Raw genomic sequence first — 18838 nt, 5'->3', positions numbered from 1 at the left:
ATTGATTGCCCAGATCGGATTAGACTGTTACCATGTCCATATCTGTGGGGCATTGTTTTTTATTGTCAATGTATGTAGGAGGGCCCAGCCTACTGTGGGCAGCATCATTGCCTGTACAGATGATCCTGGTCTGTATAAGAAGCTGGCTAAGGGCCTGAAGAGATGGCTCAGCAGTTAAGAGCACTGGCTGTTCTTCCAGAGGACCTGGATTTGATTCCCAGCACACACATGGCAGCTCACCACTATCTGTAATTCCAGCTCCAAGACTTCTAATGCCTTCACACACATACACATGCAGGAAAACAGCAATGCATATATAATAAAAATAATAACCATTATTTTAAAAGGAAAAAAGAAAGCTAGCTGCACATGAGCCAGCAAGCAATGTTCCTCCATTGTTTCTGCATCAAGTTGCTGCCCTGACTTCCTCAGTGATAGACATACCTGTAAACTGGAATAAATCCTGTTTCCTCCAAGTTGCTTTTGGTCAGAGTGTTTTATCACAGCAACAGAAATCAACCTAAAATAGTAGCCCAGTCTGTCCTAGAACTCAGAGTATAGCCCAGGCAGGCCTCAAATCTGCAGTGACTCCTAAGTATTGCTATTACGGGCATTGAGCCATTTACACCTGTCTTACAGTTTCATGTTTTAATGTTTATGATGCCTCACTGTTTACAGACTTTTGCACACTTGCTAAGTTTTTTGTTTTGGTTTTTGGTTTTTGGATTTTTTGGTTTGGTTTGGTTTGGTTTGGTTTGGTTCGGTTTTTCGAGACAGGGTTTCTCTGTGTAGCCCTGGCTGGCCTTGAACTCAGAAATACACCTGCCTCTGCCTCCCAAGTGCTGGGATTAAAGGCATACACCACCATTGCCCGGCTTGCTATGTTATTTAAACTAACTGTAGTGTGCTAGGAATACCCAGTGAAGGGAAGCAGACAGTTAGTACAGCATACTGTGAAGTGTTACAGAAGTATATAGTGCTAGGCAGAGTAGAGAGTGATTTACTCTTTTTGGAATCTGTAGATTCGTTGCCCATTCCACCCACTTCACCCTAAAAATGCTGCTATCCCTTCACTTATTTGCCATGCAGCTGCTCTGTGGCAGGCTCTGTTGTAGGAATTTTGGGTACATCCAATATGGAGAATCAAGGTCAATGGAGGCAGAAACATCATCTAGTAAGGAGGACAGACACTGAGGAAATTCGAAGAGGAACTAAGAGGAAAGTTTAGACAAGAAGAGATTGTCATGGTGGCAGCCCATGAAGTTAATCCAGCACTCAGAAGGTGGATCTGTGAGATAAGACTAGCCTGGCCTACATAGTGGGAAAATTACAGTAGCACCAAGGACTGAGGAGAGATGAGAGAATCTGTGAGCTGCATGGATAGCAGTGCCTCTCTTCATAAAGGCTGTCATCTCACAAGGGATAGAGCACTGCTGCAGGAGCTGTGAAGAATGAGAAACTTAAGTTTTTCTATGCAGAGTGCTGGTAGCCCATTGAAAGACAAGGTACATGTCTGAAGCAACAGAAGTATGGCTACTGTAGAGCCTAATTGTATTGTTCCATTTAGAATGCAAGAGTGTGAGCACTTAACCCTCAAGAGGCAAGGCAGGAGGAGCTCTGTGAGTTCCAGGCCAGACTGCTCTGCAAATTAAGTTCCAAGATAAAGCTAGGATTGTTAGACAGAGAGATCCTGTCTCAAGAAAAAAGAAAGAAAGAAAAAGGGGGGTGGGGGGCAAACATTTGAAACTGTCTTAGTCTTTTTAGTGTGGAAATGAATTATTTAGTAGTTTACCATAACTACTATTAAGCTCTAGTAACCTGGGTCTAGTTATCTTAGTTATAGCAGAAGGTAATTTATTTTTATTCATAGGATTATAAAACAAAAGATGTGACTGATGACGTAAAAAATATTGTAAGATTTGTTCAGGAACACAGTTCATCAGCAGGAACAAGAAATATAGGACCTGCTGGAAGATTTACTCTGAACATGCTGGTCGACATTTTCTTGGGTAAGTTATTTACTATGTTGTTTTAATTCTATCACTTCAAATTAAACATCTAAGGGAGTGATTTTAAGTGCATTTAAAAAGTCCCTAAGGTGAGTTTTCACATTAAAAAATAATGATGGCCGGGCGGTGGTGGCGCACACCTTTAATCCCAACACTTGGGAGGCAGAGGCAGGTGGATTTCTGAGTTCTAGGCCAGCCTGGTCTACAGAGTGAGTTCCAGGACAGCCAGGGCTACATAAAGAAGCCCAAGAACTTAAGGAAATAAGGAGGAAGAAAAGAAGTGGAGAAAGAGAAGGCCAGACATGAACTGGGGAGTTCAGTGGGTGATAGCTTGCTGCTGCAGTAGCATAAGGGCCTAGAGTCTGAATCCCAACACCCACGTCAAATCTGGGCCTAGTAGTACCTGCCTTTAACCCTAGTGAAGGGCAGATCGCTGCAGCTTGCCAGCTAGCCAGTCTAGTCAAAGTGGAGAGGTTCAGAAAGAGACTTTAACTTTAACCTCTCCTGTACATGTACATACACTCATGCATGCATATACCACATACACAAAGCTAGATGTGGGTAACATGCTTGAAATCCAGTGCTGCAAAACCAAACAGGGATCCCTGAGCTTCACAACCCAGCAAGCCTGCCACATGGGGAGCTCCAGGGCAGTGAAAGACCCTGACTCAAAGGGATAGCACCTGAGGTACAGAACCCATGATTGTCCTCTGGCATCTACACACATATGCAAGCATGCATACTCATGAGTCTATTCACATGAAGAAGATAATGCTAGCAAAGCTTATACATGTTCATTTGCATGAGTAGAATGCAGTTTGCTTGGAGAGATACCTGAAAATTGCCTTCCAATTTAAATCTTTTATTCTTTAAATTTATGTGTGAGTATTTTACCTGCATGTATTTTTGTACATTATTTGCATTTCTAGTGCCCATAGAGTCCAGAAGGGAGCATTGGATCTCCTGAAACTCAGTTACTAACAATTGTAAAGCCACTATGTGAGTGATGGAATCCAAATTCAGGTCCTCTGGAAGAACAGCTACTGCTCCTAACTGCCAATATCTCTCCCACCCTACCCCCTTGTGGGGGGGGGGGAGGAAGTGGGAGGGTGTGTATTGGTATATGAGTATGCACATATATGGAAACCAGAAAAGGGAGACAGATCCCCTTGAGCAATTGTGAGCCACTGGATATGGGTGCTAGGAACTGAACTTGGGTCCTCTGTGAGAGCAAGAAGTACTCTTAAAAGCTGAGCCATCTTTCCCGCTCACAGCTTCAAATTTAAGATGGCAGAGGCATCTTTTTTATATATATTTATATATATATATATATATATTGTAATTTTTATTTTTATCTGTTTTATTTATTTATTTTTATTCAGTATTTTCTTTATTTACATGTCATATGATACCTCCTTTCCCAGTTTCACCTCTGAATAAAAGAAAAAATAAATAAATAAATAAATAAATAAATAAATAAAAATTTAAAAAGCCCTGTAACCTCCCCCTTCCCCCTGCTCGAATTCTTTATTTCTTTGCTAGTTTTTCTAGTATAATTTTATAAGCTGTGAATGCAACAGTTTGAAATAACAAGTTTAATTTTGCTGTAGCTTTTGGTCAACATGTGTAATAGAACAAGGAAAAGTAAGAGCAGTTGGGGACTGAGGTAGAGTTCACAGTAAGCACACAGTGTGGGCCTCTACCCCGGCACTAAGAGAGAAAGACATGCAACCACAGAAGCCTCGGAACTCGCCTCAGATATGTCATAACTCAGAAATGAGGGTCTGTTTGTGCTGTGGGATTTCCTGTGGAACACATGATCCCTTGTTTGTCCATAGATGTCCTTGAATGACTTTTTAGCCTCCTGTCTGAATGATGAAGCACCTATATTACTTATCTAACCTTTTGAACCTTATTAGGGAGCAAGACTGCAAAAGTTAAATCTGGAATATTTGGAAAGGGGTCTGCATATTCACGACATAATGCTGAAAGACTTTTTAAAAAGCTGATTCTAGACAAAATCTTGGATGAAGACTTATATATCAATGCCAATGATCAACCAATTGCCTATGTGATGCTAGGGACAAAAGCCCACAGTGTGCTGAGTGGCCACTCAAAGGTAAGGTATTTAAACATGCGTTTTACTATCTCACAGTGAGTGTGCCACAACATAGCATAACAAACTTTGTTATCCTTCCTGAAGCCTTAGGTTACCAAAGGCACATATGCTTTCCCTCTGGAGCATATTAGGATTTTAATTAAAAAGAGATCTTGAAATCAATCCAATTAATACACTACTTGTCAAAATGAATTTAGTAGATATTCAAGCTACTAAATCTTCCTATATTCCATAAATAAGCATGTATCGAATGGCAAGTGAATATGGGCACTTGCTACTAAGCTTCATGATCTGAGTTAAATCTCTAGGACCTACAGTGAAAAGGGAGAGAGCAGACTCCTATAAATTGGTTTTTACAGATACACCATGCCATGTATATATGAGTACATGCGCACATCAAAAAAAAGAGATAGGGAGAGAAAAATTAAGCATTTAGCAACAGGCACTCTCATGTGCCAGGCCCTGGAAATTGAAAGAGGGAGTGCACAGCCTTGTTCTGAGAAAGAAATGCAAGGGCAGGCAATGAAGCTCGACAGGTAAAGGTATTGCCGGTCCAGCCTGGCAACTGGAATTCTACCCCCAGAACCCAGGTAGAAGGAAAGAACTAACTCCACCAAGTTGTTCTCTGACCTCTATACCGTGACACATGGACAGGCCCGCTCATGTACACACACACACACACACACACACACACACACACACTGTGTTAATAAATAGGATTTTAAAGTAAATTTTAAAAAGTAAATTAAAAACTGGGAATCCTTGGGTACAGGTGTGCGTCTGCCTGCTCTGCTCATTGTTTTCTTTATCACTAAGGTGGACTTCATGGAAACAGAAAATTCGAGTAGTATTAAAAAACAAAGAGCTTTAGTGGCCAAAGTATCCCAGAGAGAAGAGGTAGTTAAGAAGTGTCTTGGAGAACTTACAGAGGTGTGCAAACTGCTGGGGAAAGTCTTCGGCGTCCATTACTTCAATATTTTTAATACAGCCACCCTCAAAAAGCTTGCAGGTAGGTACCCCGCCGCCCGTGCCTGGGCCTTGCTCTTCTGACCCAGGCTAGTGGCAGCTCACCTTACTAAAGAGCTCTGTGTTGTCTTTATTGTTTCTCAGACAGGTTTTTTTTTTGTTTTTTGTTTTTTTTTTTTATTTCTTTGAGACAGGGTTTCTCTGTATAGCTCTGGCTGTCCTGGAACTCACTCTGTAGACCAGGCTGGCCTCGAACTCAGAAATCCACCTGCTTCTGCCTCCCAAGTGCTGGGATTAAAGGCATGTGCCGCCGCCACCACCCGGCCCAGACAGGATCTTTTAATTAATTTGTTGTTGAGACATGGTTTCTCCATGTCACCCTTACTAGTCTGTAGCTCACTGTGTAGAACAAGCTGGCCTTGAACTCACAGAGGTCTGCCTTCCTTTGCCTCTACCTCCTAAGACTTGGGACCAAAGGCGTGTGCCACCGTGACATGATGAGACAGAGGCTTATTATTTAGTTCAGGATGACTGCAAACTAATCCTTGAGCCTCGACTTCCTGAGTGCTGGGCTTATAAGCATGAGCTAAGGGACTTTGTAAGTCTTGGTCTATTTTAAATTTTGGTTTAATCTCTGGGTTTTCAACTCAGAGACACCATTTAAGCTCTTTCTTGAGGTAAAAATATATACAGTTCAGATATATGCTATAATTTTAATTTTATGCTCTTCTGTAAAGCTGAATGTTAGAATGTGAATAATTGCCTTCTATAGAGCCAGATGTCAAGTATTTGTGCGGTCTGCCTTCCGTCCTGATGCTCAGCTATTTCCGTGCAAGTGCTTTGCAATGAGAAGCTAAACATGAAAGAAACTGTTTTAGGCTTCTTTGGATCTGGATCTGTAACTCCGCTGTGTCTTTAGTTAAGAGATACTTGCTGATCTGAGTTATTTGCATGGGCTGAGATAACTTAACCTAGAATTTCAGTGTAAGGCCTCTGGAAAGTAAGTTGTAATTGCTGTGTGTTCCCTGCTGCTCCTCCTTCATGAAGCCACGTAGCCACATAGCCATCGCCTCTCCCTGCATTCCCATGCACACAGTCACCTTCTGTGCAGCTGCCCAGGCTTTGCTTTCCCTGTGTCATCATGACAGCCCTGGCCTGGGGTTTGGTTTGGGGTTTTGGTTTCATTTTATGGTACTGTTGTACTGGGAATTTAACCCTGGGCTGCACCTGTGCTGAACACTGATTCACTTAGTACTGCTAAGCTTCAGCCCTCACCTAACCATTCTGTTCTAATACAGGTGCCTTCTCCATGACACCAGAAGATGTCAACAGAACACTGCACATCTCAGGGACAAAAATGTAATACTGTTTTATCAAATCTAAACATCTTTTTTAGGTCATCAAAGTATCAGTGTCACTTGCAAGAAAACTATGAAATATGGTCATTTCTCAAAGACAATACTTTATTAATGCCAAATTTATTACCTATTACTTAGTCTCACCACCTGTCTACTTGTACATTTTTATGTTAATATGTCTTGTGTGTGTTTGGGGAGGGAGTGATGTGTGCATGTGTGTAGAAACCAGAAGACAATCTAATATGTTGTTCTTCAAGCACCATCTACTTCTTTTTCCAACAGGGGCTGTTCACTAGGACCTTGGGCTAGACAACTTGCTAGGCGAACTGTCCAGTGAGGCCCAGGATCTCTTGTCTTTACACCTGAGGCACGGGATTTAGGCACAGCTTTTACACTGGTGCTGGCAACCAGACTTTGATGCCTGTCCCTTGCAACACTGTACTGACTCAGCCATCTCCTTAGCTCCATTCACCTTTCTGAAAACATTCCATGTAGTTAAATTCACTCTGTAATGTGACCTGCAGCAGCACTTATTATTAATAGCTGTGCTTAAGGTCTCACATGCACGGGGAGCAGTAAGTACAGGACAGCTGCAGTCTGTCCAGCAGTATTCATAAGACACTGCTTGCTTTCAAAAGTGCAGTATTTTAAAGCAAGGTGAAACTGGGTGTGGTGGTGCACTCCTTTAATCCCAGCATGGGAGGCAGAGGCAGAGGCAGGCACATCTCTGAGTTGGAGGCCAGCCTACTCTACAGAATGAGTTCCAGGACAGCAAGGGCTATACAGAGAAACCTTGTCTCAAAAAAGAAGGAAAAAAAAAGTTAAAACAGTATGTGAGTTAGAATTCATTAAAAAAAAATGGTGGGTTTTGTTGGCTATTAATGTAGTTTCCTAACTGGTCTCCTTAATTTCAGATGTGAGCATTGTGTGCCTTTAATTTTATTTTTTCCCAAGCCACTAAAGCTACAACAGCTCACTAGATACAATACAGATTCTGTCAAGGGGGTCATAGGGTCTGCATCTGTTTTCTTCTTCTATTTTGTCTCCCACTAGCCCTCTTGATGAACCTGCTCTATCCCACAGTCTATCACTTTCCTCTAAGCATAAGAATGAGGTGAAAATCACAGATGGGAAAGGATTTGAAGTCTACCCTCTGCTCAAGGAAGAGACATAGGGATTAGCACCCTTTCATTCTCCAAAGCCAACGTTCTTGGCCTTAGAACAAATCCAAGCCTTGGTTTCTACCACTGCATCAGGCTTGCTCCATTCTACCTCCTTTAGAGTCACTAAGTGCCCCTTTCTACTCTTTGCCAAACAGCAGCCAATATAGTCTTTAAGCCATAAGATGGTGTACTATCTCTGCTTCACCCTGCATGGGACTGACCAGATGAGGACTCAGGCAGGGCTGGGGCAGCATCAGTGTAGTATGTTTCTTGAGATGGAGTGTGTCCATGTCTGCAGTGCAGGGAAACAATCAGAGCTAGACGTAAGAATGTCAGTGTTGGTTACAAATACGGGGACATTCGTTTTGCAGCTAGACAAGCTTTGGCAGTGGGGACAGTGAGCAAGATCCGAGCGTGCTGAAAGTCTGATCACACAGCACAGGTCCCCACCCTAGCTTTCCACAGGCACTTGGCTATCTCCCACCCACTACGTTGACATGTATACCTTTGTTGCTGAAACTGGACAGTGGGTCCTGCCTCCTGGCCTGTGTGCTGCATTTCCAGTCTAACATTACCTTTTAGAAAACTCCCCATGGGCCTAGTGCCCAGCAATAGTTGGCTCATAACAAACATGAGCTAAATGAGTGGATGCACATGAATTCAGTGGTTTTTCTATGAGTGGTAATTTAAATTCTTAATTTTATGTCCACACACAGAATCTTTATCTTCTGATCCTGAGGTTTTGCTTCAGATTGATGGTGTTACTGAAGACAAGCTGGAAAAATATGGTGCAGAAGTGATTCCAATATTACAGAAGTACTCAGAATGGACATTGCCAGGTTCAGTATCCTCCAAACCTGTTTACTTTACATCCCAGTGTCAGCCCCCTCTCAGAACTGTGTTACTGTTGAGCAGTGCATCTCACTGAGTTGGAACCAGGTAGTCAATGCATCCTATACCTGTTACACTGCAGAACAAACCCTAAGAACAGTCCCTGTGTGCGGCAGGCACCTCTGAGGAGGTGTGGTATTTAGATCCCCGGGGAAGCCAGTCATTAAACCTGCTAATGGAGCACAGGTGGGAGCCTCTGTGCCCGTGGGCCTACACATTATTGTTTTGGTAAGGCAAGTAAGTGGCCAAGGAGTCATGAGCCCTGGGAGCCATTCCAGATCTATTATCACCTCACTATGTGATCCTGGCAGGACACCAGCAACCTCAGTGTGCTTCACTGTCCTTATCTAAGGAAGGAACATGTTATCTAACAAGCTTGTCTAAGATAGCACGTCAGAGTAGAGCGTAAGTGCTTTGGGAAAATGGACATTTCGATGTCATTGAAGAGTTTGATATCATGAGGACATCAAAGCAGAGATTCCCAAAAGCTGCATTACGTCTGTCCTGTGATGCCTCATCACAAGCCCCGGCACTGGTATAGAGATCACTGGATGAGGGAAACTGAGAAAAAGGAGTATTTTGCTGTAGGGTATAAAGGGGCACAGTTTGCTGCCTACTACACACCAGCATTGAGTTATCATCCCCAGCGGACCTGCTGCCTTAGTCAGGTTTCTATTGATGTGATTAATAACCATGATCAAAAGCAACTTGGGGAGCAGAGGTTTGTTTGGCTTATAGATCCTGAGCCATAGTCCGTTGAAGCCAGACAAGTCAGGAGCTGAAGCAGAGGCAATGAAGGAACACTGCTTAGTAGCGTGTTCCCTCTCTTGGCTTGCTCAGCCTGTGCATCCATTTACCTCAGGACCATCTCAAGGACAACATGGCCAAGGGTGGGCTGTGCTCCCCCTCTTCATCAGTCAAGAAAATTCCAAGTCAGGCAGTGGTGACACACACCTTTAATTTCAGCACTCAGGAGGCAGAGGCAGATGGATCTCTGAATTAAGGCTAGCCTGGTCTACTGAGCAAGTTCCAGGACAATCAGGGCTACACAGAAATGTAGCCCGCTCTCCACACAGAAATCTGTCTCAAAAAACCACAAAAGAAAAGAAAATGCCCCAGCATCGCTAACAGGCCAGTCTGGTGGGAAACCCTCTCAGTTAAAGTTCCTTCTTCTCCAGTAACTCAAGGCTATGTCAAGTTGTCAAAAACTAAGGGCACACCCGCCAGATTGCTGTGTGCTCCCTAAAGACCTGGGGTAGTCTTCTCAAGGGTAGTGAAGACTGAGTAGAGTGTATGTCTCAGCTTCTCCATAGCATTTCCTTTTCTTTTTGTGGGGTGGTGGTCTTTTGGTTTGGTTTGGTTTGGTTTGGTTTGGTTTGGTTTTGGTTTTCTGAGACAGGGTTTCTCTGTGTAGCCCTGGATGTCCTAGAACTCACTCTGTAAAACAGGCTTGCCTTGAACTCTGAGATCCCAAAGATTCCCCTGCCTCTGCCTCCAGAATGCTAGGATTAAAGGCATATACCACCCCAGCTCACAGCATGTTCTTAATCCATTTAACAAAGTGCTAATAAATAGGGCTTTCATAAATTCCTTTATATAGTAACTATTCAATAGAAGGCATCTCTGAGTATATTTGTCTTGGTAAGAAATTATATTTGGTTCATATGATAGCTAATTTGGAAGGGAACTTAGCTGACAAGACTGCAAAGGGAAGCAGTCAGAAGCAAGGTAGCCATTGTACCTGTGTATTGAGCTCAGGCTTTGCCTATGGGGAGCTTTACCTTTGACCTAGGCATGGTGGTGCACACCTTTAATCCCAGCACTCAGGAGGCAGAGACAGGTGGAACTCTGAGACTGAGGCCAGCCTGATCTGCAGAGTGAGTTCTAGACCAGCCAGAGCTACACAATAGATTCAGTAATCCAATGAGATTCTGTATTAAGGAAAAGCTAGAGTGAGAGCGAGCAAGTGCATGCCTTGCCTGTAGTTTTGCTGCCTCTCCTCACAGCACCTGTTTCCAGGTTAGGAGACTGAAGCACAGCAGGACAGAAGAGCTGTGTACCATGCCCTGACAGGAAGTGGAGCACGTACCACTGTTTGACCTTAGGCAGATTTTGACTTTGTGGGCACCTTAAGATACAAATACTGATGGAAATTATGTTCTCCCTTGCAAATGTGTGTTTTCACTCAGGCCAAATTCCTGCTTGATATGCCAAGTGTTCATAACAATTATGCAAAGAAATGGCTTTTGTCTTCGAGGAGTAAAATACAGTACTGATTTTTCTGATGTTTTATTAAGAGACTATTGGTTAAAGGTGAAGGGGACAGAATTTGTTGCCTTTTTTGATATTTATTGGACTTATTTTCTCAACATGTTTAAAATGATAAATAAAATCGGCTAACACGGCAGCCTATATTTCAATTCACAAGGATTAGCTGCACAATATAAAATAACATAGGTCTCATGCAGTAGAATATGAACTAAACCTAACATCTCCAGTTGAGTTGAAAATTATCACAAAAATTTTTAAGTAATGAGTTTTGATTCTCTTTCATTAAATATAAATTGCCATTGAACACACTTGAGCTTTTCAAAATAAAAATGTTTAATTCCTGCTGAGGTGTTGAATCCATACAGCAGGAGAGCAGCTAGTATTGGGCTCCAAACACAGGGTCACCTGTAACTGTCTGCATTTCCTGTTTGTAGCTGAGGACGGTTCCCCAGGCGGCAGAGGCTCTGAAGGGAGCACCCCAGAGGAGACTGAGGAGGAGCAAGCGCCTGTGTCTTCTCACTACTTTGCAAATCAAACTAGAAATGAAAGAAAGAGGAAGAAAATGTCAGCCTCCCAAAAGCCCAAGAGGAGAAGAACTAGTTACGGTGGCTTCAGAGCAAAGGGGTATGATCTTTCCGTCTGTGCAGCGTCCGGGGAGGGGAGGGCACATAACTGCTCTAACAGTCATTAATTAGTTAATAGATTGATGGTTAGCCCCTAAACCAAAGTAAAAATATGACTTCAGATTTTTAAGTAATCTAATTTGCAAAAACTTCTCAAACTTTGACCTTACCTTGGAATTTTTGTTTCTTTTGAGGTAATTATTCTTCTTAAGGTATTTTTCCACCAAAAACACACTGAGTAAATAACTCGGCAGTGTCCTTCAGGCTTTTGAAAGTCCACAAGTGTTTGCTACATTCCCTCTGCTGCAGAATTCTGTCAGCCCCTCAGCTACTTTTTGAGACAGGGTCCCTTCTATCACAGTCTGGCCTTGAACTTAGTTTAAAGCCAAGGTTGACCCTGACTTTATACTCTTCCTGCGTCTACCACCCAACCTCTGGGATTGCACGTGGGCCATCACACCTGGTTTATGCGATGCTGAGGTCCAGCCCATAGCTTCCTAAAAGCTAACTGAGCACTGCTAGCCCAGCTGCATCCCCCACCTTCCCTGCCACTTCTGATGCCCTGGAGACTAGGTCTCCTAGTCTTGGCAGAATATAGCTGAGAGGAGACCACTTGGGGAAATCCAAAGGCCAGAAAAGCCAAGTTTCCTTGGGGGCTGTGCAAATGGTTTCTGTCTTCCCTTCCCTTTGCTTGGCTTGGGGCTGCAACATGTCTGCACAGGAGAAACAATGGTAGAGTGGCCAGGTCTTGGCAGCAGGCTTGTTTTCCACCATTGGACTGTATCCAAGAGTCCCCCTCTCCCCTTTCCCTGCCCCTCCTCCTGCTAGATGCCCATTACCTCCTGCCCTCAATCCAGAGATGGTGGTCCCCAGAGAGATGCATATTGTACCAGAACTGCTTAGAACAGGGGAACAAAGCTGCATGGCTTTGACGAGCTGTTGTTTGCTTTTGCAGTTTTTCTACCTTTTCTCCTTCTGAGTGAGAAAGACAAGATTGAATGGGGGAATAGAAAGGCAGACAATGTCACCAAATTATCATTTCTTGTTAAATCCATAAACAGGCATCTTACATATGCTAACCTTCCAGAGTACAGAATTAAAGACATTTGTAAATGGTGGTTTAACTTTGTGGTTTTGAGTGCGCAAGTGGCCATCAAATATTCCTCAGTGAGGACATTTTCTCATTTCCTTCATTTATTCCTCTCCCTTGGGAAACACTCATTTCCTTAGTTGCTCACAGAGCATGAGACCTTAAAAAGCTTCTGGTCCAACCCCCTGGGGTTTAGGATGGGGAAACTGGCCTGGCCTGTGTTGTGTGGGAGGGAAGGGCTTGCCTGAGGCCGGTCTCGCCTGGTCCATTTCAGAGGAGGGATTGGACACTGGCCTGGCCTGACAGCTCAGAACACTTTCACTTCTGCAAGTCTGTGGACACTCCTTGAAAACGTGGGTGATCTGACACCTGGCTTTTACTTGTTGGAAGAAAAGAGACCAACACTGTTCATTGCTGCTGGCTCCTTTACTTCATTTTCACAGCATTTGTTTGTGAGAAAGGAGCTCTTTGCTGTATCGCCTGTAATCTGATTTAATAAGGAGTAAAATTCAAATTTACACTAGGCATAAAGGTTTACTCTAGCACTCGGGAGGGAGGAAGGAGGAAGATCAGGGTGCAAGGTAATCTGTGGTTACATATTGAGTTCAATACCACACATGATCATATATACCTTAGTCTTAGCAGTTGAGAGGCACACAAATCTCTGAGTTTGGGTCCAGCCAGGGCTATACAGAGAAACCCTGTCTCAACAAAAGTAAGCATGCATACATACAAACATACAGAGAGAGAGAGAGAGAGAGAGAGAGAGAGAGAGAGAGAGAGAGAGAGAGAGAGAGAGAGAGAGAGAGAGAGAGAGAGAGAGAGAGAGAGAGAGAGAGACGCCAGTCTGTGCCATATGAGACCCTATCTCAGAAAACAAAACCAACATCATAGTGCCCTACAGCCAGCTAGCTCTGGGTTCCATGCCAGGTGTAGTTAGTCTGTGTGTTTAAGAAGGGATTCTCTTCTGCCTGCCAGCTTGCTAACTTAATCATCAGCAGCTTCTTTGCATCTGCTCTGGTCCTCTGGAGTTCACAGCCCACCCTGGGGGGGTTTCCAGCCCCCAGGCTGCTCACCTGTGCAGTGGGAGAATACTTGGGGCTCCTTGCCAGAGCCCTTCACCCCCAACAGACCACTGGAGCTCACATCTCCAGAAAGCCACACAATGAGCCAGGTGTGTTCTGGGCTTTCTGAGTGGGAGGAAAATGGATGAGCCGTTGAAATGGAGGCTGCTGTTGGCAGATGCATTCTGTAAATCAACATAAACAGCAGGCTTTTGCTCCGGGGTTCATTTCTCAGCAGGAAATAAGCAGAGGGAAACTTGAGGCTGCCTCTCCGCCAGATCTTTGATGAAATTGCCTTCCCTCCAGCGAGAGGTTTAAAATGTTGAAAAACTCTTTCCCTAACCCCAGCAGCATGCCCTAGGATACCACTAACTGCCCTGGATTGTACAACTGATGGTGAGCCTCATTGGGTTTGCAGAACTCTGAAAGGGCTGCCCACTGTCACTGTAAACCAGCTGACAAGGTGATTCACTTTTTATTTTATTAAGAGTAAGAAAATTGCTATCCTCAGGTCAGCAAAGAAGTGATATCTACAACTCAGCTCAGGCTCTGGCAGGGCCCTCTTCCCTCTTTGCATGAGGCAATAAGCAGAAAGGACAAGTTGGCAGTTCTTTGGGTATTGGGGCAGGGGGGTTGCAGGCTACGTGGCCCTAACACATGCCAGACCACTGCATGAGGCAGCTTGGTCCTCCCTAAGGATGCACATGTGCAGCCTCCCTAGGACTCACGTGGCTAGGATGAGGGCACCCAGAGGCTCTGCCCCATCTCCACTCTCCACAAAACTGCCTTGCTCAGATCTGGGTCAGTGCTGTAATTCTAGGGTATCTGATGGCCAGAGATTTGGGGTCTTTAAGAGATGTCTTCACTTCCCCTTTGTTAGAATAGACCCAGAGGATTCCAACTGTAGGCTGTGGAAGGTGTGGCTGGAGGGGGAGAATCTGTGGGTTGGTCACAGGCCACAGAATTGAGATACTTTAGAAAGAAATTCAGGGCAGACTTGTGCAGTAGGGTAGGGAAACTTACACTCTCATGGGGTTTCCAGACAGAAAATGTAGACGAACACAAGACCAAGGAAAATCATGTTTGTTCTCCTGGCAACTTGACAGGCAAGACTATTAACTTTGTCTCACTTAGCATTTTAATTTTCTTTTCTTTGCCACATTTTAGGGGCTCTACTACATGCAGAAAAACGTCTTCTAAAAGTAAATTCCATGGTGTAACTGGATCCAGCTCGGCCTCATGTGCTTCTCAAGCAGCAACAGCAGCCAGTAGAAAATTGGGGATTATGGCCCCTCCAAAGCCTGTAAATAGAACGTTCCTCAGGCCTGCATATGCCTTCTCCTAACAGTTCTCTGCACATAGATCTTGTTTATCGGCATCTGACCATCTGTGAATAGAAAGCTGTTAGTCTTGCTACAGCATTTGAAGTTTTCACTTCTATCTATTAATATTTAAATGTATCTCATGTGATAGTTCTTATTTTTAAATAAACATTTTCTTTGCTGCTACTGCAAATGTAGTGGCCATTGTTTCTCAGAGCATCTGTACCAATTGTAACAATGGCTGAATCATCCACCCCTGAGAAATACTAAGTGTAACATGACCCGCAGAAGCCAAACGAAAAGGCAGCATGGGACATTGTAAAACTGTAAAACTTCTTGTGTGAGACAGCCTCGACAAAAACCAACAGACAAATGACAGAGAAAACAGAAAATCTATTACATAGTACTTCCTATAATATACAAAGAGTACCTATAAATCATTAAGAAAAAATCATCACAAGACAGTAGAACAAAGGCTGTGAATAGCCTAGTCTCCACAAAAGAAATTCCAGTGGCCCACAAATATATGAAAAATACTCCATCTTCCTAATTAAAAGTACAAATTAAAACATGAGATGCTGTTCTTCTGCCTGTCAAATTGTCAACACTAGGGTTGGGTGTAGTGTCACAGCTAATAGTCCCAGTGGCTCCAGAGGCTGAGCCATAAAGATCACCTGGGCCTAGGAGTTTGGAGCCAATCTGGGCAATGGAGACACATTCTCTTTTTAAAGGAAGGAAGGAGGAAAGGAAAAAGAAAGGATAGACAACAGCAGCACAATATATATATATATACACACACACACACATACATATGTATATGTATTGCTCACAAGAATGTATTAAATATTGATATATTTCCTGGTTTGCCTATTGTGTAAGTCCTGAGACCTCAGAACTGGGGTGGGCATGAGATGGCCATACTCCTATGCTGAGGGACCACCTCCAGCAGTTTAGTGAAGAGACTAGCCAAATGAGTTAGCTGACAGCTGGTTGTTTAATAAGCCTTCCAGAGCTGCCAAGCCATGATTCCAGTGGAGGTGAGAAAACGAAAGGATGGACCAAGTAGCCAAGGTCACCTGGAGAGCTTGGTCCAGCAAGGCCCAACATTCTCTGCGGTAGCCCATCCAGAGGGAAGGACTGCTGCCACTGTATCACTTCACTCAGCTCTGGGGTCCAGCAAGGCCCAGCATTCTCTGCCGCACTCAGCTCTGGGGTCCAGCAAGGCCCAGCATTCTCTGCCGTAGCCCATCCAGAGGGAAGGACTGCTACCACTGTTTGTATCAAAAGCAAGTCTACCCCAGGCCAGTCCTTGAGCTTCACTCAGCTCTGGAGAAACATTCTGTTTGGAACTGATAAAGTAGAAAGTGCAGCTGCCTCCTTCCTCCAACTTGGTCTCCAGTCTGAGCAGATAGCCTGGGGAATGCACCACTGCATGTGAGCAACACCAAGAGGAGGTAAGCAAAGGCAGTGACTAAAGCTGTCCTGGCTGGTCCCTAATGAAGATGCTCTATACATCCATCACCTAAGGGAAGGTGAGACATTTGACCACTGCTTAGGCCACATGAGACCCTCTCTCCAAGATAAAAGGCTAAGACAGGACACCAGGAAATAGCTAACAGAAATATTTATGTTTTATAAAAAAGAAAGGGGCTGGGCAGTGGTGGCACATACCTTTAATCCCAGCACTTGGGAGCCAGAGGCAGGCAGTTTTCTGAGTTCGAGGCCAGCCTGGTCTACAGAGTGAGTTCCAGGACAGCCAGGGCTACACAGAGAAACCCTGCCTCGAAAAACCAAAAAAAGAAAAAGGAAAGAAAGGGAAGGCAGAGGCAATGTGTTAGAGTGTGGTATGGTGAGGTGGAGGGGTGCCTCTGTGGGCCCATGCTGAGGCATGCCCTCCCCTAACCCCCTGAGGTACCAGCCATACAGATATAGTATGGAATAGTTTATTTAGGGCATGGGAGGGGAGCTGAGAGAGTAGAGACAGAGAGAGAGAGAGTAGAGGCGTAGAGGCTGGCCATGAACACATAGAGGGAGAGGAGAGGAATGGGAAGAGAAGGGGCTGAGAGGGAAGAGGGAAAGAGAGCAAGAGAGACAGGAGGGGCAAGCGGCCCCTTTTATTCCTAGGCATACCTAGCTGTTGCCAGGTAACTGTGGGGCTGGAGCCTTGAAGAATTGCTAACAGAAATCTTCACCTAGGAACAGTGATGTGGAGGCTTGACTCCTCAACTTTGGCCAGCATCCATAGAACCTCTCTATCTTATGCATACACCCCTAAGGTCCTTGTATTTCAGAGAGCTGATAGGTGACCCCTGATCACCTCCAGGGACAAATGATCTTTCATGACATCACCAAAAAAGTATGAAGAGTCAAGTCTATGCCAAGACCATCCAGAGGATACATCCACCCATCCTCCACCAGTCTTGGATGCAATGTGTCACAGTATCCTTTTCCTTTTTTATGTAGGAAGCAGGATTCAGAAAGGTTTATGTACTTGCCCAAACACACACAGTGAGGAAGTGGTAAAGAGTAGGGTGACACAGGACTCTGCCCTGGAGTCCCCCCAGTTTGTCTCTTGGTTTCCTGGTGTAGCTAACACAGCCCTCTTTCATTCTCAGACGTGTTCCAGTTAGGACAGCAGTTGTGTATGATCCAGGTCTACATGCTCATGAATCTCTTTTCTTTCCCTAAGCAATCCAACCTCCTCTCCCAGCCCCATTTTTCCAAAGCCTCGGGGACCACCTGCCCTGCCCTGTTCTGCCCCCTTGCAGCAGGCTCCAGGGACAGCCCGCCTGCACCACTCAGCTGCAGCTTCTCCACAAGAGGAAATGGAGGCCCACGGCCCTGCTCTTATTGAGAAACTGCTGTCCCTCCACCTCTCACCACAGCCTAGAAGACTCCCTCCATCTTTAGAAAGTTCCAGAAGCCAGGTGAACAGACTCCAGTTCCACAACTAGGTAGGAACTGTCATAGGCCTGGAAGTCTGGCCCCAGTCTGGGTGACTCTAAGCTCTGAGGCCTCGAGAGCTTAGAGTCTAGGCAGAGGGACTTTGTCCTGAACAGATTCCCTTACAGAGCTCTGACAGCCTCTTGGTCAACTCCCTCAGCCCCTGGGTAGCCTCCCTGGTGGGGACCAAAGAGTCTTACACAGTAGGCAACTTGTGCCCAGCCCTGCAGGGTGCTGTGATCCGTATGCTTAGCTCCTGGGTGCTCTGAGGCAACGGCTAAGAGCTGTGTAGGACAGAACAAAGCTCCAAGGTCCAGACCTTGCAAGCTTGGGCTTCCAAACACTAAGCCTCCTATTTTTTACCTCCCAGTTCATCCACCCACGTGAGGAGGAGGGAACAAGATACACAGTGGTTGGGGTAGCCTTTGGACCTGCTCTGCTGATGGCTAAAAATAACAAGAAACAAGATAAGCTAGAACTTAAGTTCACAGAGCCCCAGTAAGGTAGGCCATTCTCCCAGACCCTCATGTAGGGCCTGGGCCTGGATCCTTACATCTAGTCAAGTGTACCCAATGGAATTTGGCCAGAGAACTGGCAGAAAGGGACAAGGATAATACTTTGTATGGCCCCTACTCTGAGGTCTGTTCACAAGATAGAGTTTACCCCACAAAAGATCTGCCTCTGCAGATTCTATGCAGGGCCAGCCATACTCATACAAAGGACAGCCTGGCCTGGCCCTGTCTCAACCCTGCTGGGAACTGTGTGACCCTTTGCCAAGGCAAGGCTCCACCACCCCCAGGGAAGAGAAGAAACCCTAGGCAGTGACCCTTGGAACACAGTGAAGCTTAAATTAAGAACTCTGACTTAGAGCTTCTGACTTATTAACAGCCTCTGACATCCTAACCTGGAAGGTAGGACACCAGTGACACCAAGACTTATAGCCAGAGCCGAGCAGTGGTGGCACATGCCTTTAATCCCAGCACTTAGGAGGCAGAGGCAGGCAGATTTCTGAGTTCGAG

General features: G+C 44.8%; 1 protein-coding gene across 8 annotated transcripts in view; it reads left to right on the top strand.

The window, feature by feature from the left end:
- Nucleotides 1-15095, top strand: part of Blm (BLM RecQ like helicase) — an 87723-nt gene extending 72628 nt beyond the window's left edge. For all 8 annotated transcript variants that reach the window (XM_031387134.1, XM_031387135.1, XM_031387136.1 and 5 more), the window contains 6 exons: nt 1871-2009; nt 3929-4128; nt 4945-5137; nt 8332-8454; nt 11212-11401; nt 14722-15095. In XM_031387134.1, the coding sequence (XP_031242994.1) occupies nt 1871-2009; nt 3929-4128; nt 4945-5137; nt 8332-8454; nt 11212-11401; nt 14722-14899 (1023 nt within the window). In that variant the 3' untranslated portion in view covers nt 14900-15095. The remainder of the gene's footprint in view (nt 1-1870; nt 2010-3928; nt 4129-4944; nt 5138-8331; nt 8455-11211; nt 11402-14721) is intronic.
- The last annotated feature ends 3743 nt before the right edge of the window (nt 15096-18838 follow it).

This window comes from Mastomys coucha, unplaced genomic scaffold (assembly GCF_008632895.1).
Source record: "Mastomys coucha isolate ucsf_1 unplaced genomic scaffold, UCSF_Mcou_1 pScaffold21, whole genome shotgun sequence".
Lineage (NCBI taxonomy): Eukaryota > Metazoa > Chordata > Mammalia > Rodentia > Muridae > Mastomys > Mastomys coucha.
The sequence above is the reverse complement of the archived record's forward strand: the minus strand, read 5'-3'. Positions and strand labels throughout refer to the sequence as shown.